Genomic DNA, 25,599 nt, shown 5'->3' on the forward strand with positions numbered 1-25,599 from the left:
TTGGCCTCGTACCCATGAGATGGCTGATCTTTCCCTTTCCCTTCAGCACGGCGCGGACAAGTTGAGATCATTTGAGGTGGTTTTTTCCATTCAGCCTATATGCTGCCTGGATATTTTGCAATTCCCTGGGTTGTTGGGATCGAACAATCTCCTCCGATTGTGCTGTAGCGGTCGTCTCTACAACCTCCAACATTCTTCACATGCAATGATCTCTTGGTGATTAAGGCCGATCACTTGATTCGGAAACCACCTGCAATGAAGGCTGGCAAAGGTAGAAATAAGAACGGAAATTGCTCTAAGAAATTTCATCAATGAAGGCTAAACAGAAAAAGTTCAAAAATACTCTGTTTTTGAACTAAAAAACAGGGTACAAAGAAGCAACAGTATGGTCTCGGCAATGAAGGCCTGTGTGAAGAGGTTTTTAATCCCAGAAAAGAGCTTTAGGCTTTGATATCATGACAAACTAAGAAACACTTCGTGGAAGAACTTTCTTCATTTTCTTCGAATAATACACAAAACGATAGCTATATACATCAACCCTAGCAGCAGAAAAGGAAAATTAACTAGGTTATATCAGATCCTATGATTTATGGTATATTCTAACAGAATAGGAAACTAACCAAATCAGCCTAATTCTAGGGAAGTTCTATGGTGGGTTTTAGAAAAAAAGGGTATATGTAGTAGGTATATTGATGTCATTAAAGATATGTACGATGGAGTAATGACTAGTGTAAGGACTACAGATAGAGAAACTAGAGAATTTCCAATCACCATAGGTGTACATCAAGGATCTGTTTTGAGTCCTTATCTTTTTGCTTGAGTGATGGACCAATTGACTAAGTGTATTCAAAAGGAGGTTCCATGGTGTATGTTGTTTGCAGATGATATTGTATTAATTGATGAAATTAGGGACGGAGTAGAGGCTGAGTTAGAATTATGGAGAGAAGTTTTGGAATCTAGAGGGTTTAGGATAAGTAGAGATAAGACAGAATATATGAAATTTAATTTCAGTAATGGCAGGAGGAATATTAGAGACAAAGATTTATTATGCAAGCTGAAGGAGAAATTGAAGATGATGTAATGCATAGAGTTAAAGCAGGTTGGGTAAAATCGAAAAGTGCTTCAAGTGTGCTCTATGATTTTAGAATACCTTTAAAATTGAAAGGGAAGTTTTATAGGACAACTATAAGAACAACTATGCTATATGGATCGGAATGTTGGGCGATGAAGAAACATAATATCCAAAAAGTAGAAGTTGTCGAGATGAGAATGCTTAGATGGATGAGTGGTATAATATTGAAAGATAAATTAAGGAATGGACATATTCGTGGTAAGTTAGGTGTAGTTCCTATAGAAGATAAGAGAGGGACGACTCAGATGGTATGGATACTTGCAACGTAGGCCACATAGTGCACCTGTGAGGAAGAGTGACTTAGTTGCTGTGGAGGGTAGTAGAAGGGGTAGGGGTAGACATAAAATTACTTGGGAGGAGATAGTAAGGATTTAATATCCTTGAATCTATAAAAAGAAATGGTCCATGATCGCATAAATTGGTGGAAAAAGGATTCATATAGCTGACCCCACTTTATGGGACTAAGGCTTGGTTTTGTTGTTGTTGTTGTTGTTGTAGGCTATTACAAAATTTTCTAAAATAGCTAACTATACATGAATAGAATACAAGTCATTAAACACGTTTTCCCACACAACCCATGTTATTAGTGAGGAGGAGAATAGTGTCATCTATACCTTAATCCTGTCCACCAGCCCTCTATCAACTCCTCTCTCAGTCATCATGCTCAAACCATCAATTACAATAGTAAAGAGAATAGGGGAGAGGGGATCTGCCTATCTAAGGCCCCTGGATAGATGAAAGCAAGACCTAGCCTCTCCATTAACTAAAACATAAAAGACCACAAAAGATAAGCACCCTCTAATCCATTTCTTCCACCTCATATGGAAATTTTTCTATCCATAACCTTGTCCAAGAAACTCCATTGCACCCTATCATAGGCTTTTTCAAAATCCAATTTAGATGATTTTTATGTTAGAGCCAACCTTTTTTTTTGGGGGGGGGGGGGTGTTCTTTTAAGAAAAGAGTGGGAAAATATTGCAAATCCAGTTTTGTGTTTTCCTTTATATGTGGAAAAGTTCTTTCTTGGATGGAATGTATATTACTCAAAAACACATTAATTCAAGGTCGCAAGAATGATTTATTGGAGGAGGAGGAGGAGGAGGAGGAGGAGGCGGAGGTGGGGAGGGAGGGGGGGGGGGGGAGAGAGAGGTAGAGATGTTTATAAATTTTAATTTATAAATGAGAAGTGTTTTTTTTTTTTTTTGAAAAAAAACATGCTCTTATGTGGGTAGCTTAGAGTAGGATTCCTTGGTAAATATGGTGTAGTGATTTGCAAGATAGTGAGCTAGACTAACTCAGAAAAAAAGATTGCGAAATAAAGTAATTTACAAAAAAGATTGTGAAGTAGTGTAAAATGAGGTAACTGAAAAGGAAGAGACTTTCTTGTGAAAACAAGTTCTCATTGGTATCCTTTCCAAGGTAGTATTCTAATCTCAAAGGAAAAAGGAATTCCACATTATGTGAGCACATTATTTGTAGCTCTTGGTGTTGCTCAATATATTTCCTCACTTTTAATACATGCATACACACACATTTATTTAAATTATTGTAATTGGTCGGACCCTTTCTCTTATGGTTGCTATTCAAGTTTGGTTTGTTCAATGCAACTATGCAAGATGATTTAATCAAAATATTTGTGTTGATTAGCACAATTGTGAATCATAATATTACTTGTCCTAATTCTTTATCGTGTATGCTTAAACAATGGCAGAACAAGAGCTCGTCTAGTGAGGGTTCAACCACTTCAGCTGCACCTACAAGTAAGGTATGGACATATTAGGTTTATATTGCTTCCATTATTATTAGGAATGGCAATTTGGGATTGTTGGGACCTGTCCTGTGCTGGAAAATCTATTTGCAAACCAGCCAATGCTCATAGGGGCAGGGAGGAAGTGGGGATAAAATGGCATCTGTTGCTTCTGTTAATCAGGATGACTTTTATCAGCGAAAAACTGTTAATACGATAAAATGATGATAAGTGAATTGAAGAAGCGTTGGTGGAAAGGGTACAAGATGACATACTTTCAGAGAGCAGCCACCTTGTACAATGCGATGGAGGATCACCAATGAAAGACTTGCAAGTTTATAGTGTAGCTATTGATTTAGACATAAGATTTAGTTTTAGTTGTAAAATTTGGTTATTTTTCAAGTTTATTTACTTTAGGGTTGATCTGAATATTTTAAGTACTTTGAAATTATTTTGTAATTATTTATTATTTATAATGTTGGGTGTATAAGTAGTTGTGCATTGTAGCATGATGGAACAGTCATCAAAATTTGATCCTGAAACTCCCTTCCCTCTCAATGTGCAGTCACTTCCTTCTTTCTTCTTCTTACCTTCTCTTCTGTTCTCAGCCTTATTTCTCTCTCTGTATTCCCTTATTGTCCTGTTTCAGTTTGGTAGCACGGCAGCCTTTGAACCATATCCACCGTTCTAGAACCTCTTTATTTGAAGTCAAGCCGTCAACACCAAGAAGAAATCTGGGAAAAGAGATTCTATGGATGGTCCTGCACCGCCTAACCTTCCAAAAACAAAGTTTTCTCTATTTCCAGTTTTAAATTTTGTGTGGCTGAGAGCCTATTTCTATCTCCCTATGTATTTCCTACCCCCTTTTCTCTTCTAACTCTATTGATCCACCCACTTCTAGCAAGACCGTATGTGATTTCAATGCCATTCCTTGAAAGTGATCCTTTTCCTCCAAAAAATGCCTATCCCATTTCTTGAGGAGGGCCTTATTAAAAGATAGTAGATCTTTAACCCCCAAACCACCTTTGGTAGTACTTAAAATTCTCTCCCACTTACCTTAAAAGAAATACTTTTTGAATATTTTCTAAGGGCTAACCTCCTAGCTGTTGGGCAAGTATGGGAAAGAGAGGTAGGGAAATAAACCAGTGGATTGGATAGTGCTCTCGATAAGGGTAAGCCCACCCCCTTGACTACAATTTGTTTTTCCATTGTGCTAGTTTTTCCTTTTGTCCATCTCAATAATGAGCATCCTTTTTTTTTTTTTTTGTTTTTTGGGGGGGGGGGGGGAATAGGAGGGTGAGAAGGGATTTCTCATGCTTCCTTAGCATGTTAGTTTACATTTCTATAGTTGGGATGACATCAATCTTTCTTGGGATCTTTGCTCTTTCATAATGTGAATGATATGGGAGTGGATGAGTTTGGGTCCTTTAGAATCCAATTCTTGATCCTTGTCAATTTCATATATGTGTCTATATATACATATATTTTAAATAAGAGATTTAGGTGTTTTGATAATTCTTGCAATTTCTCGTCAGTCCTTTTATGCAGAATCTCCTTCTTTCGATATCATGTTTGTGCTTGCAACATCACTCAACCTTAACTTTGAATCCATTACTAGAAATTTTCAAACTTCTTGATGGAACGTAACCTATCGATCTTCAATGCAGAACCATACCCATTCAATTTCTTTTCTCACCCATAACTAGATCCTATTGTGAAGTTTTTCCTGATCCTTTTTGAGCCTTGACCTCTTTGAAGTCATCAACCAAGCTGATGACTATCTTGGGTGTCAAGAGGGAAAATATTGTTATCTTCACCAAAAAAACAGTTTGTTTTTGAGAAAAAAGATCTTTGTTCATTTCAAAGAAAACCAACCATCTATTTTTCTTCATCTCTATTTCAAAGGAGCAACAATGGTTGTTGAGGGTGCTGTGCTTATTTCTTTTTCTCAAGAGTCCATGTGTGAAGAAGACATTTAGGGCCCCGATCACTTTGTTATGGTACAAATGAGAGCAAACACCTCTGGACGTTATATTGATGGAGAGGATACAAGTAAAAGGGGCTCTTCAAATGATATGTGTACCATACGAAATGGAGGCATTGGGGTGGAAAAAATTTTAGGAAGCAACATTAGGGACAGGAGGAAAGTAATCCAATCAACTTCATCTAGAAGCTACATTGCCTCAATTGTGGGCAAAGATGTGCTTCTAGAGATACACATGCATATTCTTGTATTGATAGATTGATGTTCCCTAATATGTGGGAAGACATATTTCCACATGTAGTGTAGGAGAACCTTGTTAGACTTGCTTAAAGCCATGTGCTTTTGGGTTCCTAACAAGTTAGTATTTTCAAATTGTTAATTAATGCATCTCTTGTGAGTATTTAAAAAAGTAATAAATTTTGTATCATTATCATCCTCACTATAATCTTTTCCCCCTCTCCCCACATAGTATATTGAATGATTTATGGAAAAAAAAAGAAAGGAGGGGGGGGGGGGGGGGGGGGGGGGGGGGGGGGAGGACGGGAAACAGAAGTGAGAAGAAAAAGTAAAAAATAAAATAAATAGTCATGTAGCAGTTACTTAATGGTTGTAGCAGCCTTAACTGTCGCGGTCTGTAACGGCCACTACGGTTGTGATTTTTCTTCCCATCAATTTCATACTTATAATAGTATTGGGAACCCCAAAAACCATTACGTAATGGCATTATGTAATGGTCATGACCGTTATTTAAAACCGTATGGTTTGTAGGGGAGATTTCAATGTTATTCACAGGTCTAGGGAAAGATTAGGGGGGTTGAGGGTTTCTATCAATATAAGTTGTTTTGATTTCTTTGGATGGGTCTATTGGCTAAGTGACATTCCTTTAGGCAATGGTTTTTTCTACTTGGATGCTTCTAGAGATACACATGCATATTCTCATATTGATAGATTCATGTTCCTTACTGTGTGGGAAGACATATTTCCACATTTAGTGTTGGAGACCCTTGTTAAGCTTGCTTCAAGTCATTGCCATGTGCTTCTAGATTCCAACTCAGTGAAGTGAGGTTTTGCTGCTTTTAGATTTGAGAACATGTGGTTGATTCACCCCTCATTCTGCGAGTATATGAGGGGCTGGTGGGGGGAGTGTCAAATCAAGGGCTGGGAGGGGGCTTCAAATTGATGAAATAGCTGAAGTTTGTTAAGATGAAACCTTGGAATGAAGAGGTTTTCGGGAATGTCGAAGAGATGAAACAATGTTATTTTTGAAATGGTTGGTTTGGATAGGTTGGAGGGAGTGTGGTTTGTTAGATGAGGAGGATAGAGCTAGAAGAACTACCCTATGCAATTATTGGAGGTGTTATTTAAGGGTGCTAGAAATTGAGGATGGAATGGGCTGGGCAAGGGGATTGTAATTTGGTATCACCCCTACCACCTCTCCCCCACCCCCCCCACCCAAAAAAAAACCCAAAACAAACGCACATAGGGTGGCTAGTGGGAGGAGGAGGAAAGGTTTCATCAAGAGTTTGAAGTAGACCTAAAGAGCTTTGTTATGGCTCATACCCAGATTGGAGATGAGATTACAAGTTTTTACCAGCATATGTACACAAAGGAGCACCCAAATAGATTGATGTTCGAGGGTTTTGATTGGATTCCCATTGCAGACAACCTTGAGAGGCCTTATGAAGGTCAAGAAATTCACTAATCAGATAGCTTGATGATAGCCTCTTTTTTATTTTTTTCCCCCAAGAGAGTTGGGAGGTTTTGTAGGAGGACATATCGAAGTTTTATGAGGATTTTCATAGTAGGGGGTTATGGGATATAGTGTGAATTCTACTTTTTTAGCCCTAATCCCAAAGAAGAAGAGATCTTTGAGGGTGAGGGATTTCAGGCGTATTTGTTTGGTCACTAGCCTTTATAAAATTCTTTTTAAGGCTTGTCTAAGAGGTTGAGAGAGGGAGGGATGACATACACACATAATAAACAGCTAATTAACTAAGCACGTTTGGGTCTAGGACCCAATAATACATTGACCCTCTTCTTTGACATAGTCCTCTGAAATGGGTCAAATTGATCCATCCACATTCTTGCTTCTTGTCCTACATCAACCCCCCCTTTTGAAAAGAACTTGACCCTGTTAAGTTAGGGGAAGGGAGGGAGTGAGATTACACACACACCCCTAAAACTACACCCTGCCTGAATAAAAAACACTAATATTAAAAACAAGCCTCCAAATACACATACATACATCATAGATAACTAATTAACTAAGCACATTTGGGCCGAGGACTAGGACCCAATAATCCATTGACCCTCTTCTTTGACATAGACTTCCAAATTGGGTCAAAATGATCCATCCACATTCTCGCTTCTTATCCTGCATCACCCCCCCCCCCCTTCACCCTTTTTTTTTTTTTAAAGAACTTGATCCTGTTGAGTTGGGAAAGTACCAAAAATCCCATCACCATGAATAGAATCATCTTGCTTCATAAGAAAGGAACAAGTGGTACACATCATTTTGGTGAGTAAAAGAACTCGAGATAGCATCAACTTATACTTCTTGTCGATGGAGAGGAAATAAGAATTTTCATATTCATCATGCTTAACCCTCCTATCAAATTACCATGGATGGTCCAAAAGGATATGACAAATCTTGAGAGCAAGGATATCACACTGCATTGTATCCATAATTGAATTGATCTTGAAGGCAAGCAAGCAACGATCATGGACCTTCAAGTCGGTATTGTTCACCCAAGCAATTTTGTATGGATTGGGATGAGGCCTGACTTCAAAATTTAACTTCTTCACAACTAAGTGGCAACCTGTAGTGCATCCCCAACTGTAATGAGATGACATGCAGCAATTGGTGGCTTCAACCCTTTCCTTCACAAAGCTATCATCACATCTTTGTTTCATTCTATGTTGGCAAGAGTAGCGAAATGATACTGTCCTTTCTTGCTTCAAATCAAAGAGTTGGAGATGAACACACCGTTGGCAGTTGGGAGGCACAAATTGCTCCTGTGTGGACAACTTCATCTCATCTCATGTTTTATTCTCCCCAAATCTCCTTCTAAATATTTACTGTTGTTTATTCCATGAAATACGAGCAGTTCCCTTCAATTTTGACTCAGCCAAATACAACTTTCTATCCTCATTTTTGTCATACCATTGGAAATAGTACTCCAAGGAATGCACCCCAATCATCAGATTCATTTGGGGAACCATCACCATTGAAGTCTGAAACTTCTAGTTTAATTCCCTTACTCAAATGATCATTTTGGCCTTCACACAACTCAAAAATATGGGGGACAAGAGCTCCCACTTTCCTGTTTGGTGGGAAATTCCATGTGCCTCTAACCTTAGGTTGCAACTTCAGTTGTTAGCCTATTCAAAGCATTAGTAATAATCTCCAGGGCATTCTCAATGTTTTGTACCCTTCCGGACGGACATTAGTCACCTTCTTGCACTTATATATCACCAAGAACCCTTTAGACATTTTGAACAATCCTCAGTCTATTCATGCCAGCCACAAACTTCACTACCAATTTTTTAAAAACAATCTTTGAGTGAAAAAAATCCTCACACAACTTGCAAGCAGCAATTTGATTTGATTGTAATGTTGGCAGTGCTTAGAAATCCTTCAAAATTGTACCAAATTCAAGTAATCAAGCTGTCAATCATATAGGTTCATGGAATTTCTGGTTTTTGTAGCGAAAAGTCATAATATAGTGGCTGGAAGCAATTCTTTTTTCGGTTTGGAAGTTGTAAAACAAAGGGAGAAAAGTTCCACATGTGCGTTGCTGGCTCATGGGGCGCAAATCTCCGGCTATGGAACTTCAGGTAGAGGTAGATCAAAGGTTGGTGATTGCTATTGTGGTGGGGGTGTGTTAAGAAAGACGTAAACTAGAGTTTAAATGGGTGATGCTGGGGAATGATTCAGGTGGTGTGAGTGGGGCCACACGGTTGGTTGGAAGGTGATGGAATTTTGGGGGAGGGCCTTTGAAAGTGTGTGTTTTTGATGGCATGGGTGGTGTTGAGATATTTTGGCAGGAAGTTCAGGTTTTTGAGTTCGAAGGGCATGCCTGTAATTTTTGAAGAAGAAGGAGAAGAATTAACTATTTTTTTTTTATTATAATTAAATTAACTATTATGCACATGTGAGTTTGATGTTGATCAATTCCATAATCTATGTGGCAAGGAGGTGATTATACAGATTTACACATGGTAAATCTCCACCAAGGGATACTTATATGGTAGAATGACATGCTACATCTCAATTAATAAAAAAACGAGCGATAATTTTTGAGCAAATCTGGTCATGACACATGCTTAGAATGAGATAAAATAGGAAAACACATGTCACTAATGACATGCGGACGCTTGAGTAGCTTAAGAAAAGGTCAAGGGGGTAGGGACCAAGAGAACCTGGCATGTGTCATTGAGTGCACCTAATCTTGACCTGCTGCAAGAATGCAGGTGTAATGTAATTAATAATTAAATTGACTATTTTTTTTAAATGATTATAATTAAATTAACTATTATGCACATGTCAGTTTGATGTTGATCAATTCCATAATCTATGGCAAGGAGGTGATTATATAGATTTACAGATGGTAAATCTCCACCAAGGGATCACCATCCACACCATCCCTTACTTGAATCAGCTCACTATTGGCTTAGATTCACCTTATCACCAGATTGCTTCAAAACATAAAGAACACCTCTCAACTTAAGAATTTGATCAACATTCACCCCATAAAAATAATAGTATCATCAGAAAACAAAAAAGTGGACATCTTTGTAACCCTATCCTTTCTTCTCACATTGAATTAGCAGACTGACATTCAAAATATTAGTTAACATCTTGCTAAGCACTTCCATGATAATTATGAATAACAAAAGGGAAAGAGTATTGGATGGCCTCAATCCTCATGAAGATCGAAAGGGTCTTGTGGGCAACCATTGATGAGAATTGGGAAACTTGGGAAAGTGCATTTTTTGATTGAAAAATCCATTTTCTTTGAAGTCTATCCCTAATTTGAAGACAATGAATCCCAAATCAATCATGAGCTTTCTCCATGTCAAGTTTGTAGATCACTTCCACCGCCCTCCATTTAATCTGGGAATCAACCACCTTATCAGCCATATGAACTGCATCAAGAATTAGCCTAGGTCCCACAACATTACCTATAACCTCCTTTAGCCCTTGAGGCTTTGAGTTTCAAGATGATCTAGTTTACACACCCCACCAAGAAAATAGGTTGATAGTATTTTATGTTAAATCCCATTCTGTTTTAGGATCAAAGTAACAAAAGATGCATTTAATCAATTCACGAAATCCATGGAGTTGTGCAAGTTCTCAAAATTTCCCATCATCTCAACCTTTTGTTGCATCCCAATTAGTTTGCAAGCCATTGTAAACCTGTCCAAGTCTGACGTTGTGTGTCCATTGCACTGCTTGATGGAATTTAGCTCCTCCTCACTAAAGGGCATATGCTATCATTTGGTTTCTTCCTCACGTAAAAGTCAGAAAATCAAGGTCTCTTTTAAATTAGGCCATCCAGCTCTGATTCAGGGCATAAGCTTGTAATTAATTACAAATCTCATCATTCATTGCTCTTTAATCCTCAAAAGTTTCCCCTCAATGTGCTTTAAAAAAAAAAAAAGGTTTTCCCCTCAATTTCCAGCTTATCAAAAGTTAATGGAACCTTTTTTTTTTTCTTTTTTACCCCTCTTTGGGCCAAAATCCCTTTCTCCTTGATGCCAAGATATTTCTTCTATATTAATTACATTGGATAGTTCTTTTACTTTTCCTCCTTGGAAAAACCCAAAGATGCCTGACACATGTAACACCTAGTGGAAAAGGCTCCCATGCCATATTAGGGGTCTGGAGAGGGTGTGATATTCGCAGGCTTACCTCTACAATTGGAGTGGTTGTTGTGTGATTTGGATCAAAGCTCGCCTCATGAGCAATCTTTATTTATAGCAACATGACTCATCTCCATACTCTGCATTTTGATTTCCTACTTTTATCATTTCATTTTGCTTGCAACAACAAAGCTAGGACATCCCTCTACTTGAATGCTGTGTCACAAACCTCTAATTTTTCTAATAAAGACCCTCTGCTTTAAGCTACATGTTCTCAAACTAGAAACAGTTTTGGACCCTATTGCGCCCCTTCTAGATCCATTAAAGTAAGATGGTGATAAAAAGTAGGTTTTGGAGAAAGTTTTAGGATCATGATTGGAAAAATATCCTCCCAATCCTTAATCACCAGAATCTGTTAATTCTGGATAGGGTCGGTCCATAGAGTTTTCATGTAAAGGAGCTGCTCATAAAAGGAAAGTTGAAGAAGAAATTTTCATGCATAGGCTTTGTAAATTCTGCCTGGCAGACTCTTGGCGTTTTCTCCACTCCATTTATGAGAGAAAAGCACAGTATTAAAATCTCCCTAACTCCTTTTAAAAGAAATTACTGGTTAGCAGGGTGGAAATGTTTGTACTTATCTACGGGAGGTAAGAGTCACGTTAACTAAAAGCACTCTATCTAATTTACCCACTTACTATCTTTATTTCCTATTCCTGCTGCTGTGGCTAACCGTATTGAGAAACTTCAAAGGAATTTTTTATGGGGTGGCATTGGTGATGAACCAAAATTCCATTTGGTTAAATGGGATACTGTTTGCTATCCCATTTCTTTAGGTGGTTTGGGGATAAGGAAGGCAAGACAGTTTAATGAAGCTTTGCTTGGGAAGTGGTTATGGAGATTTGGGATGGAGAAGGCTGCTCTTTGGAGGCAAGTGATAGAGGTGAATACGGCTGTGAATGGAGTGGTTGGTGTACTAGGCCTGTTAATGGTCCACATGGTGTTGGCTTGAGGAAAAATATTAGTCGGGGATGGTCTTCTTTTTCTTGCCACTTTCTATATGATATTGGAAATGGGTCTAAGGTGAAATTTGGGGTGAGACGTCTCTTGCTGTCAGCTATCCTGAGTTGTATAGATTTTGCCGAAATAAAGAAGCTAGTGTGGCTGAGCTTATGAAGTTTGATAGTGGAGTCTTGTTTTGGGATGTAAGTTTCTTTAGGGTTATGCATCTTCGGGAATTAGAGGCCTTGGCTGGTTTTATGGATACCATATATGGTGCTTCGGTGAAGGGGTCTGGTGAGGATAAGATGTGCTGGAAATCTGATAGAGAGAAGGGCTTCTTGGTTAAAGGTTATTATGGTATTTTAATGGGCTCCAAAGATTGTGGTTTTCCTTGGAAAAGTATTTGGAAGCAGAAAATTCCATCTAGAGTAGCTTTTTTCGTTTGGACTGCTGCTTTAAGGAAATGCTTAACGATTGACAATTTACGAAAAAGAAAGGTTTGGATTTTGGATTGGTGCTACATGTGCAAGTGTAATAATGAGACGGTTGATCATCTTTTTATTCATTGTCCGTTTGCGATGGACTTGTGGGTTATGGTATTTGGTTTGTTTGGAGTGAGCTGGGTCATGCCGAAATCTGTAGTGGGACTTCTAGCATGTTGGCAAGGCAGCTTTGGTCGTTATCGAAATGGGTTTATTTGGTTGATGGTTCCTTATTGTTTATTGTGGTGTCTTTGGAGGGAGAGAAATAGTAGGTGTTTTGAAGATAAGGAAAGATCCATTTTGGACCTGAAGCTATTTTTCTTTACAACTTTGATGGATTGGTTGGCTGCTTTGCAAAACCAATCATTTGCTTCTGTTTTTGATTTACTAGATTCTTGTAATTTCTGTTTTTGATTTATTTACCCCATGTACACTCCTTGTGTAATTGGTGTTCATTTTTGTTATCAATAAACTTATTACTTGTCAAAAAAGAAATTACTGGTCATCTAGAATGGTCAACTAATCATGGTAGTGTTTGTGAGCACGGATTTCTGTCTTGGATTTGGATTTGTGTGAACTGGGAAAAGACTTTCAAGGTAATTTCATACTAACTTTTGTCCAAATCCACACACATCCAAATCCAAGGTAGAATACCATGCTCTCAAATGCAAGGTTAGTGTTCTTTGAGACACATGTTCAAGGGATTGCTGGAAGCCAGAAACTACCTTATATATTTTGTGCTGTATATTTCAAACTACTCTGGTAGTATTAGTTAATATTATTGGAATTTAATTTATTTAGTGTTGAATTTTCTTCATATGCATATCAAAAACTAATTTGGACTTCGATATTCTTTGAAAAAATTCACAGGTATTGCCTTTTTTGAAATTTTGAATATTGATTCTGCATATTCTGCAGAGGTGTTTGCCTTCTCTGGCCTGTGAACATTGATTCTGTATCTCACACACTGGCGTTTTCCATGTCTCTATTTTATTTTATGTTCATTGATGGACCAAATTTGTTTGACATTTTGAAATCTTACTTTATGTTCATTGGCGTTCCCAATTTGTCTTGAATATTCAGAATCTAAAAATTCGCCATACAATGTTTGTAGCCAAATTGACCCTTGGAGATTGCTATAATTTGGTCAAGACTTTTATTGACTTTTTTTCTGACTATATTTTTCAAGTTTGTGCCCCTGGCATGCCAGACAGATCTGGCCATCTATGTGGTGTCCTTGAAAATCAAGATATAATATCTAACAGTAGTACCTGGAACTTAATTAATGATGAATAGCTTGTTTTACTTCTTCCTGTCTAGCATAATATAGGTTTATTTGCTGGTCAGTATTTTCATTATTGTTTTTGTTTGTTTGTTTGTTTTTTTTTCCAATTTACACCACACCTTTCAAGTGGAGTTTCATTTTCATTTTGGCTTGTAAAACACATTTAATGAAGTTGACTTCATGTAGGCCCCACAGACAAGTGACCCACCTCCAAATACAACTCCAATAACAGCAGCACCTGAAGCTCCTGTAGCAGCTTTCTCGCAGTGAGTTTGGATTTCTGTCAATGGCATTGTTACTATTTTGTGTTTTCTTGTATAATTTATACCCCGGTGTAATGTTCATCATTTTGCAGGCCTCCATCTGTTCCCACAGCTGCTCCTGCAGCTCCAGTTACTGCCCAGTGAGTTGTTTATATATTAAATTTATATCTTCCACAACTAATTTTGGATCATCATGCGTAGATATCCTATTTTGACCATCTTGATTTGAGGCCCATCGTGTGTTTGGTGTTACCTGGTCTAGTATTTAAGGAAAATTGGACATTTCTTTTAATTTAAGCTAATATGATTGGATTGTTCATTCAGTTCAAGAATTAATTGAAATGGGCAGTCTGGGAGGTCCTGATTCCCTGTTTTGGTTTGTTAAAATTTTCAATAACTGATGGACAAATAATAATGGCAATAACGAATTAAATTAAAAAATGAAGAAAAAATAATAATAAATCATGGACCAACAAATTCAGTCCAGTCCCTTGTACAGTTGGAGTATATAAATTGTACAGAAAATTACAATTACATAAAATTGGCTGAGGTTGGCATAGACTCCAGTGTCATGAGTTCGCTGGGGCTCAATCTTGTGTAGTTGCTTGATTTGTCTGTTCAATCTCCAGTGGTGGTGGCCGCTTGCAGTGGTGTCCTGTTCCCCCTTGAACTGCTTCTGTTTTCAATTCCTTCCTTCCCATTGCTATTCAATAGAAGGAACCCTGGTTTTGATGAATGTTGAATGATTTGTGGAAATTTTGTTGGAAATTTTGTAAAACATGGAAACTGACTGCCACTTCAATTTTGAGGGTGATGGAATACAGGAAAATTTGACAGTTCTGTGGAAATTTAAGACTATGGTCCATGGCATTGTTAATGTTTTGTGTTTTCTTGTATAATTTATAATCTGATGTAATGTTCCACCTTTTGCAGGCCTCCATCTATTCCCGCAGCTGCTCCTGCAGCTCTAGCTACTGCTGAGTGAGTTTTTTATATATTAAATTTAATCTTCCACTTCTAATTTGGACTATCATGTGTAGTTCCCCATTTTGACTGATGTAAGGTTCATCATGCGTTTGTGTCGCCCATGGTTTTAAATAATGGCTGCGACCGTTATGTAACGCCGTTACGTAACGATTTTTTGGGTTATCGATACTGTTACACACCGCGAAATCGGTGGGAAGAAAAATCACAGCCGTAGAAGCCATTACGTAACCGCTACAAGACTGTTACACCAAAAAAATATATATTTTTTTTAACTTTTTCTTCTCCTTTTTTTCCTCTCTTTTATATATTATTCTCAATATACCATGAGGCAAGAGGGGGAAAAGATTATAATGAGGATGCCAATGATACAAAATTTATTATTTCATTAAATACTCACAATAGATGCATTAATTAACAATTTGAAAATACTAACATGTTTGGAAAATATTTTATTTTGATAATATTAGTAATGTGATATTTATGTTCTATATTTTTCAACTTCAATCTTCTTTCTTTTCTAGCTATTTTATATTTGTATTATTCGTATGTGTTATGTGTCTAATAGATTAATTGTGTGTATAATGTATTTTGTTTTGTTAATTAATTTAGCACACATAAGAATTTACCAAAGATAAGAACAATGAGAAGTATAAATACATGCTCACACATAATTTTTCTATCAATGGTGGTTTAAAACAAATGTAAACTTGTTGCCCTCACCAAATAATTTAGTTACTCGAACTAAAGGATCCAAAATATACTAAAACTCTTTCTAAGAAGGGCTAAAAAGCTTAAAACATGTAAGTACACTAATATGCACAAGGTTGTGCGTGCTTCAAAAAAATTCACGGCCGTTACACCCGCTACCCATTATGTAATATCCACTACTCCCGCTTCCCGTTACACCTATTACCATTATGTTACGCTACCCGTTACCGCAATTTAAAACCATGGTGTCGCCTGGGCTGCAATTGGATTATTTATTCAATTGAACAATTAATTAAAATTGGCTGCCAGAGAAGTCCAGATCCCTGCTTTTTCGGTTTGTCCAATATTTAACCAATGCAATAATAATGATAATAATAAATGAATAAAAATAAAAAATGAAAAAACAACAATTATAGTCCAGCAAATTCAGTCAAGTTCCATGTACAATTTGGAGTATACAAATTGTAAGAAAATTACAATTACATAAAATCAGCTTGAGACTGGCATTGATTCCAGTGTGCTGCAAATTTGCTGGTGCTCAATCTTATGCAGTTGCTTGTCTTGTCCTTACAAAGTATGGAAATATGTAATAGGAATTAAGGGGAAGGAAAGAGGAGTTTAAGGAACAAAATCTTTCCATGCAAATTTGGGTAATATTCCTTGATTATGATTTGGGAAAGGGAAATGCTGCTTTAATGTAGTATCCTGCTATCTCCTCACCCAAATTCTATATAATGAGGGTTTGTGCCTACGTTTGAGAAACATAAAGGCTGTGCAATACACAGGCAGGGAAGGGCTGCATAAAGAAAAGGAGAGACACCCCCAGCTATGCACACCCCCACCCCCTTTACAGATAGACTTACCTGCGGCTAAAGGCGCCACTGATGGTTTGGTTCAGTCTCTCATGGTGGTGGTGGCCCTCTGAAGCGCTGTCCTATTCCTGGTGCTGCTTCTATTTACAGTCCCTGACTTTCCTTTGATATTCAATAGACAGACAAGAAAAGGAACTTCTGGTTTCTAGAGCTTATCCTCATGGGAATGGAGGATGGAATGATCGTCTTCTGCCCCTCCCCCTCCCCCTTTTGGTGTTTAGCATGCTTATTACGATTATTATTTTTATCTCATTTTAAATTGTTTAAAAATTTTTAAAATAGAAAAAAGTCTCTAGTTATTGCTGTTAATTTGCAATATTTATTGACTCATTTAAATCATTAAAAATTCAGAAAAATGTTAATTTTTTGGGTGCTTATTTACCTATTTTTGTCTGATTTATTTAAAAAATAATTAAATATTAATAAAAATTGCAAAAAATCTAGGAATAGAGTTCTAAAAGAATCTCGATATGTTTTGTAATTTTGCTGCTTTAATGTGATGGAGCATATTATGATAACGATTTGTTTATGTTGCTAGTTTTTTGTTTAAATTGTTAGCTTCCAACTATTTTTAAAAAATAAAAAATAAAAAATCAAAATTTTTGGTTTTCAATTGTTTTTAGATTACTAAAATATCCAAAATTAACTTTTTTCAATTAAATCATTCATTCTATGCATAATTATTAATTAAAATTAAAATTAAATGGCCATTTAAATTTGAATAATAATTAAAATAAAAATTTTATATACTATTTCTTAAAAATTGCTAAAATAAATATTAGAAGTTATTCTTTTTACTATTTTTATGTACAATAAGACTGTTCTTGTAGCACTAAAATTTAAGTTTTTAAATTTAACAATTTTTAATAATTTTTATTTTTTAATAATACTTTTCATTGTATTCTTTTATATTTTTATTATTTTGATCCTATTATCTTATTATAATTTGACCTAAGGACAAAAAGGTGCATTTGTTCAATCAAGCTTTTAATTTGTGTTAGTTTTTGAAGTATTAACCAAAAATATTGCTGGTTTTCCATTTTTTAGTTTTTATTTCTAGTTTATAGTTTGCATTTTTAGTTTTTTGTTTTCATAATTTTTGATTGTGATTAAAAATGACCCCTAAAAAATTGGATTTTTGGAGGATTTTAACAATTTACATTTTTTCCTTTATTTTATTTATATATTTATTTTAATAATTTTATAAGTATGAAAAATCTCAAAGTTTTCTAAAAGAATTTACAAATATTCCGAAAAAATGGGGAAAAAAATAATGGAAAATTGGAGGAAAAAATTTAGGGCTTTCTTTACCTAAGTTGCATTTAGGGTTGTCACATGCAAGTTTAACCATCACACTTATTACTAGTTGCTTGTATGCTTAAGTTGCCTGATTTGTTATTTATCCTTTTTGTTACTGGCCCTTTGTTGAGTTAGGATATGTTGAGCTAGCCACAATACCCATGCAAGTTGAGGGGACAATGTATTTAAAAGGATCTTTCAGGACTACTCAAAAACACAGCTTTGAAATCAGAATGTTTGAATCGAAAATCTCAAAATACAGCCTGCATAGTCTTCTAGTGAGTACATTTGTTGTATATAGAGTACAATTCCTTTGAATGCAGTTGCTATTTAGCTCATTAATTTTCAATAATTAGGAGGTCAATTAATCAATCCAATGATGGATTCTTGAAAAAAGTACTCTTGCACTAAGGATTCTTGATATGAGAGGACCCTGTAGGCTCAATTGGACTATTGGATGGGTTGTATGGTGACTCAATAACAAATGCAGGAGGTATTCGTATTATGACCATTTTACTTGATTTGTCAAATTCATGGTACTTTGGTCATGGTAAGTTGGTATGAGTTACGGAACTATTGCGAGGGGAGGCCCTATTGCCTTTTTTCATGCATAACCTATTCCCAAACCTGGCTCTATTTTGGAAATCAAATCCTATCGTTTTTTATAAATCTAGTTGAGTTAGCAATTCATTAAAATGGGTAGTTAATTAGGTGACTTAACTACAAATAGGATTTATTAAAGGGTCTTTACCGACTCCAATAGATTAGAAAAAGAAACCCAATTGCCATTTTTCTTCCAATTCATTAAGGCATTGGGTCCCCATCTTGGCATGTTGCCACAACTTGGCAAATATTTTGGGGACAATTAATAGTGAAGCCAAAATTTACTATAGATAATTGCCAATTAAATTAATGGTCATTTTATAGTTTACAAAATTAACTTTATGTTTCCATATAAATTGTCCATGTACTATTATGTCTACTCTGAATGTTAGGTGGGAATTGTATTTGTTTACTTCACAAGCCTTTTATCCATGCTTTTATTTGTGGGATTAGTCAAGGGGCAAAGTAATGTAGCCATCGTGAGATGTGTCTTTGTGCAGGCGCATCCAATCAGCTTGAGCCTTCTTTGCTTGAAACATGCAACGGGTGATGTTTAAGGATTTTGCTAAAAGTGTAAGCAACAATATGAACAATTTGGGAAACACGAAAGCCAAAGTGCGAACCCTGCAGGATAAAGCCTTTAAAGTTGTGCTAAATGGGATCTTACCAAATAGAGTAGCATGGGAGCCACTTCTTGATCTTGGGATTTATTGTGATTAGTCTTACTATGCACTTAATTTTATAAATATGTTTTTTTTTGTCCACTAGAGCAATAATGTTTTTTTCCTTGTTATTAACTCATGTTAATTATTTCTTGTCTCCATGTTATCATCATGCGTGCTTGTAGCTATGCGTGGCCTTAAATTTTCAATCAATTGCTTCTATGGAACCAATGAAGATCTTGGTATGAGAGGAAGAACAATGGGATGTACCTATGCGCATAGAGTTTGCCCAAATTTGTGGGCATTTCTTGATTAGATTACATGAGCCTCCTCCCCTAAGGAAGGCAAGAATAAACCTCACATAGAACAATCTAGATGATTTGATTAGAATTCAGTGAGCAAGTGCTATACTCTCAATATGCTTACATTAGATTCTGTTAGAAGTGGATATTGATAAGGGCATATCGTTAAAGCTACAATTGAGCATTGGATCCCTATTGTCATTGTTTTACCTTGAACCAGACTTGAGCACAATTTTTTAATGGTGATTGACTAATTTGTTGCACAAGGCAACTAGAAACCTAGACCCCTATGTTAAAGATAAGGGGACTGTGAAGGTTGTAATTTATACTACATGAAGAAACTATTTGAACAAGATTCTAGTGAAGGGGTTGTTTGGCTGCCACTACCTTTGTCGTGTATGCTAATGAAGAGATTGCCAAGCTAGATAAGGAAAAAAAGCAGCATACAAAAGAGTTATGATGATGGTTCCAGTTGGGGAGCTAGAAGTAGAAACTCGGACAAAGAAAAAACAATTCATTAGCTCCATGTAGACATGCGTATATGGATGGAAGAATATGAAAAAAATGGAATTGAAATTGACATATTTGGTCCACACAAGGGTGATTTGTTCAATCCATGGGGCCATGTCCACCTGGTTGTAGGTAAAACAATGATAGTAGGGATTCCAATGCTCAATTGTAGTTCCAAGCATATCCCTTACCAAGTCCACTTCTATAAAAAATTTGATGAGCGTACAATGGGGAAAACTTGTGATGCTTGTTTTGAGTCCAACCCCTTCAAAATTTTTATCAAATCATCTAGATTGTCTTAGATGATGTCTACTATTTGTCTTGCTTGGGAGAGGAAACTTAGGTAATCTAATCAAGCAATCCCTATAACACGGCCAACTTTGTTTACATGATGACTTTGTATTGTTCTTCCGCTATTATTGAGACATTTATTGGATCCACTCAGTTGATTGAAATTTTAGGGCAATGCCTACTTCTAGGTGCAAGCAAGCATGAAGATAACATGGAGGTGAGAAATAATTAGCACGAGTTAATAAATGAGAATAAAATAATATTATTGTTGAACAAGTTGGAAAAGACATATTTATATAAATTAAGCATACATAGAAGACCAATCAACGTAAATCCAATTGAAGATCAAGCGGCTCTAATCCACCCAGTTCGGTAGGATCCTAGTTTGCACAACTGTGGAGGTTCCATCCTATTGGGATGGTGCTCTGGTGTTTGTGTTGGCTTGTTTCTATTTCCTAATGTTGAAACGTTCCTAGATTGTCCTTGTTGTCACCCACATTTGGATTAGCATGAATCTCTTCCGTTACATGTTTCAAGTGCAGAGGGTTCAAACTGAGTGGGAGTTTCTTCATGTGCCTACTTGGAATGGGCACATGCCTCATGAGAGCTACTTTACTTTGCCTCACTAATCCTAGTAGGAAAATCCTAGGTAGAAAGCTTGTAAAGTGAGCAAATACAATCCCAAGTCAATATACATGTAAACGTTCATAACTATAATTGAGTAGCTCATGTGGAGACAGGAAATTTTATAAATTATAAAAATACAATAAATTTAGGTGATATTTTATGGTTAATTTTGACTCAATTTTCAAATTATGCTTGATAGAGTCTCTAGTTGCGAAATGTGGACTTGGGGACCTAATTTGGTGGTGAGAAATGTGGAAATTGGGTTTTCTCTTTCTACTTCAATGGGGTCTCATGTGTGTTCAGATCACTTAATTAATTACCCATTTTAATAAATTGTTGAGTCAAACCTATATTCATAAAAATTGGTAGGGCTTGGTTCATGTATTAGAGTTTCTGTTTAAGAGTATGGTTTTGCATGGGGAAGGTGTTAAAACCCCCATCGATCTCATTCCATGAATGCTACAAATTAACCATGGTTTCACAAATTAAATAGAATTGTCTTTAATTTCAATTAGATTGCCTCCTTTATATGAAGTCACCATGTATCCTCCCTTCCAATTATCCAATTGAATATGTATAGTTCTTTCACATTACCAATGCTTAGAGAGCATTAGAGCACCCTTTTAAGAATTCATTGTTAGATTGATTAGTTGTCCTATTTTTTATTGGACACTAACTAGTTAAATAGAAATTGGACATGAAGGAACTGTATATATAAAAAATAAATTCATAAGAGGAAATATGCAAGGTGTGTTCTTTGGTCAGTGATTAAAGGGTTCTCTTAAAGCATTTCATTGTGTTCCTTACTTCCACAGATGTCTCTTAAGTATTATTTTAAACACATCATCCCATAGTTTGCACTGGGATTATTGTTAGTGCAACATGCCATGACAGCTATCATAAAAAAGGCTAGGCACAAAAGGATAAATAAATAAGGCTGTTTGGACCAGAACTAGAAATTTGTGTGATGGTTGAACATGAAGCTAACAACTTTTGAGTGCTAGCTTAGTTGAGAAAATCCCTTCAATAATTTTTTCTGATTTATTTTTGTTTATTCATTTATTTATTGCATTTTGGGAAATTTCTGTATGTTTTTAGAAAATTTTGAGAATTTTCTTTTGTTCCCCACCTTAAATTACTAAATAAAATGAAATAAATAAAATCGCAAGTAAAGATAAAGATGCAAATAGTTAGAATCCTTCAATAACCTATTTTTTTGCTATTTGCGAGACATTTTTCTTAGAAATTTTGTAATTTCAATGATTTTCGAAACAATTTTTTTTTTTTTAAAAATTGGTAAACATATAAATAATCACTGAAAAATAAAAAAAAATGTAGAAAGAAAGATTTAAACATTTCAAGAAATCTATGTGATTTTTAAATGGATTAAATAAATGATAAATAATTTTTTTTTGATTTTTTTGATAATATTTTCAGAATTTTAGGTTTTTGAAAATATTCTAAAATGAGATTAAAATTAAAATAGAAAAGTAAAATACTGGGGCAATAGTTCCAATCTGGCTTGTTGACCGCAAAAGGGCAATAAGGTGTGTGTTGGGGGGGGGGGGGTGTAGGGGGTGGGGAAGATTCTGGTTATTGGATGGCTCCCTTCCCCTTTTCTTTACTCTGGGGAAGTCAGAATAGGAGAGCACTCCCCTTTATCATTCTGTATAAATAGAAACAACATAGGGGAATTAGGGCTTGAAGGTAGCAGTAGCACCAAAGGACGCAGCTGTTGCAGGGGGGCACCACTGGAGGCAATGGGGGTGTGCTGGCTACCAATGACAGCATTGTAATCCCTGGCAATGTCAGTGATGGTAGCCTCACCCTCTTCTCTTCTTTTGTTTTCTTTACTTTCTCAGTGATTTTCTTGCCCACCGAATGCCTTTTTTTCTCGCTTTTTTTTTTTTTTTTTGTCTCAGTTTCTTTATTTTCAAGCACCTATTTAATAAAAAAATTGTAGGTCCTCTTCTGGGGCATGGATTTCGAGGATTGGATTTGGATTTGCGTGGATTTGGAAGAAAGTCAATATAAATTTATGCTATGTTTTATCCCAAAAAAATTAAAATCTAAGGTCTGGATTCCTTGCTCCCAAACGCAGGGTTAGGGTTTTTAGTTAATTACCGTCTGTTTTATTTGATTGACAACTGGGATTAAGATGCATGCATAGCTATATACGGATTTTCGATACAATATTGAATGGTAAGGAGAATAAAGATGTACCAAGATGTTTAAGATGCAAAGAACGGGTGTTTTTTTTTTTTGAATAGAAAAAGGGGTCCTTTTTAATCGTGCAATTGTAGAGAGTTTTCCTTTAGACTCTCCTATGATTCTCAACCATTAGATCCTTATCGTTTGTGTGTGTGTACTTCTTGGATTTGATGTGTGTGTGTGTGTGTGTCTCTCTCTCGCTCTCTCTCTCTGTTTTTGTGTCTCCCTCAGGTTGGGCTTTGTGTGTCTGTGCTCCTTTCTTTGTGAAGCCATTTTTTCTCCTTGTGTATTCCATGACCGTTCTGCTTCTAGAAGCCCTCTTTCTAAAGAGTTAGGGCTAGGGGGATACTGCATCAATGCAATATTGTCCCTTTCTGTAATTAAGATTAAGCAATATTCCCATATTTGTATGGAAAGATTTCTTTCCTTGAACTCCTCTTCCATTCCCTATGAATTCCTTATAACCTTATTTCCATACTAGGAAGGGACAATTTGGGTAGTTGTACTATATTAAGCCTAAGCTGGGCAAGTGAGCATTATACTAAAAGCAATGCCACTCATTGCCACATCATGTTTTGATGATCAAGAGCATGGGTCAACACTGGCTTTTGTTTCTCTCTTTGTTGAAGCAGGCCTGCATCTGATGTCTATGGCCAAGCAGCATCAAGTTTGGTTGCAGGAAACAATCTTGAAGGAGCGGTACAGCAAATTCTTGATATGGGCGGCGGGACTTGGGATAGAGATACAGTTGTGCGTGCTCTTCGGGCTGCTTTTAACAACCCAGAGAGAGCTGTCGAATATTTGTATTCTGTAAGCATCATCATCTTCTTCTTGTTAATTCTTACTGTTAGTAGTAGATGCGTTTAGAGTGTTATTCAATGTTGTCTTTTTGCAGCTTCCCTAAATGGATGTTCATTGGGATGTACTCGTTTGTTTGTTGTTTTGTCCTATAAGAGTCAATCTATTTTTCCCCATATGCTCACTATGAATATTTTTCCTTTTTCTTTTTACTTCTAGGTGGGTTGTGTGTTGTCAGCAATGGTGATCGACCATTAGAAGTTTCTTAGAACTTGTAGGTGGTTTGAGAGGTGGTGTAAATAAAAAACACTTAAGGGCTTGTTAACTGGTGGAAAAGCATTTTCTTTTCTGTTTCTGAGTTTCCAACAGACTATATAAAACACCTATTGTTTTTCAATTGTCTAGCATTTGTATCTAAAAGCGGGAATGAACTTATTTTTAGTGTTTTCTAAATTTTCTGTACAAATGTTTGAAAACCAGAAAAAAAAAAATGTGATTCTAATTCTTTGGAAATTGAAAATGGAAAATAAACTGAAGAGGCCTTAAGTTTAGTTTTAGCTTTTTTTTTTTTTCAGTTTTTTTTTTTTTTTTTTTGAATATTCAAAATTTTCCATGTGGAGGGTAGCATTGTGATTCCATTTGCTGTTTGTCTGCTGGAAATGAAGAATTGAAATGGGTGGAGAGAAATGGAGGAAGCAATATGGAGCAGTTGAAATTTTGATTCCATTTGATCACATGACTTGAATATTCCTATTTATAGGCTTTACATGAAGCCTCATGCATGCACCAACGTTTATTACAATTAATGAATTTAGTGTAGCCTATTTACCTAGATATATGAATTTATTTTATATACATTACCTCATCTAAAAACGTTGTACTAAATACAATGAACACGTTTAATTTCTAACACCCACCAGCTTTAAACTTTATTTCTCTTCATCCCAAGAAGACTCCTTTATTAAAATCATAAAACTTGAGTGACTGAAAATGCCTGCAACTTGACCTTTAAACTTCACAAACTTGAGTTGCAGTGGCTTATTGCCAATGCATTCTCTAATGAGGTGAAACCTTGTATCTATATTTACTTTGACCATGAATAGATCCTGATTTGTTATCCTCATCTATTTCGATTAGTCCTTGTTGCACCTTCTTCAGATCCTTTAATAATTTCTAAGCCAAATTGAATAACATACACTTGATGCTGTTGTAACGTACTCTGCTTGGCAAGTTGAAAGAATATTTATGGATAATTTCTTGGAGACCCATGCAAACACTGTCTGTCTCATGAAAAATTCAAATTTGGTGGTACCTTTTCAAATCTGATAGCCCAATCACTCTCACTGTTTTCACAAGCTCAAAAAAAATAAAAGAAAGTAATTATGGATAATTTCTTTGAGACCCATGAAAGCACTATCTGTCCCATGAAAAATGCAAATTTGGTGGTACCTCTTTCAATGTACAACCTAATGATTATGATCATTTCAAAAACATTAAAAATGAATAATATATCCCAAAATCAAGTGCATCATTAACGTAATGAACAATCATTTTAATGGCCTTCAAGTGTGGCTTTAACATTGCTTCCACATATCTACACAACAACCTTAGCCCAAAAAGTATACCTAGCCTTGTGCATGTCAAATACCTTAGACTTCGATAGATTGAATCAACCTTACTCTCACATTCTTTGATAACTTAATTCTATACTCTATGGGGTGCTAATTGGCTTGCAGTTATCCATATGAAATGTCTTGAGAACTTCCTTTGCATACTTCTGTAATAAGATGAAAATTACTTCCTCTTTTTGCATTATTTCTGTCTTGAGAAAGTATGAGATGAGCCCAACATATATCATTTCAAACTCCTTTGTCGTCACTCATTTCAATTTTGCAAACATGCATAGATTATTTCCTATGAAGGTTAAGTTATCAATATACAAACATGCATGTAACATATATCCATTTATAAT

General features: G+C 36.0%; 1 protein-coding gene across 2 annotated transcripts in view; it reads left to right on the forward strand.

Annotated features, from left to right (window-relative positions):
• LOC131154600 (ubiquitin receptor RAD23c-like) overlaps window positions 1-25,599 on the forward strand; it is a 56,404-nt gene that overhangs the window by 20,695 nt on the left and 10,110 nt on the right. The window contains exons 3-7 of one of the 2 annotated variants that reach the window (XM_058107517.1): window positions 2,844-2,897; window positions 13,681-13,760; window positions 13,850-13,897; window positions 14,691-14,738; window positions 23,459-23,639. In XM_058107517.1, coding sequence (XP_057963500.1) covers window positions 2,844-2,897; window positions 13,681-13,760; window positions 13,850-13,897; window positions 14,691-14,738; window positions 23,459-23,639 — 411 coding nt within the window. The remainder of the gene's footprint in view (window positions 1-2,843; window positions 2,898-13,680; window positions 13,761-13,849; window positions 13,898-14,690; window positions 14,739-23,458; window positions 23,640-25,599) is intronic. The other variant, XM_058107518.1, reaches the window with a different exon arrangement.

Source organism: Malania oleifera, chromosome 4 (assembly GCF_029873635.1).
Source record: "Malania oleifera isolate guangnan ecotype guangnan chromosome 4, ASM2987363v1, whole genome shotgun sequence".
Classification (NCBI taxonomy): Eukaryota; Viridiplantae; Streptophyta; class Magnoliopsida; order Santalales; family Ximeniaceae; genus Malania; species Malania oleifera.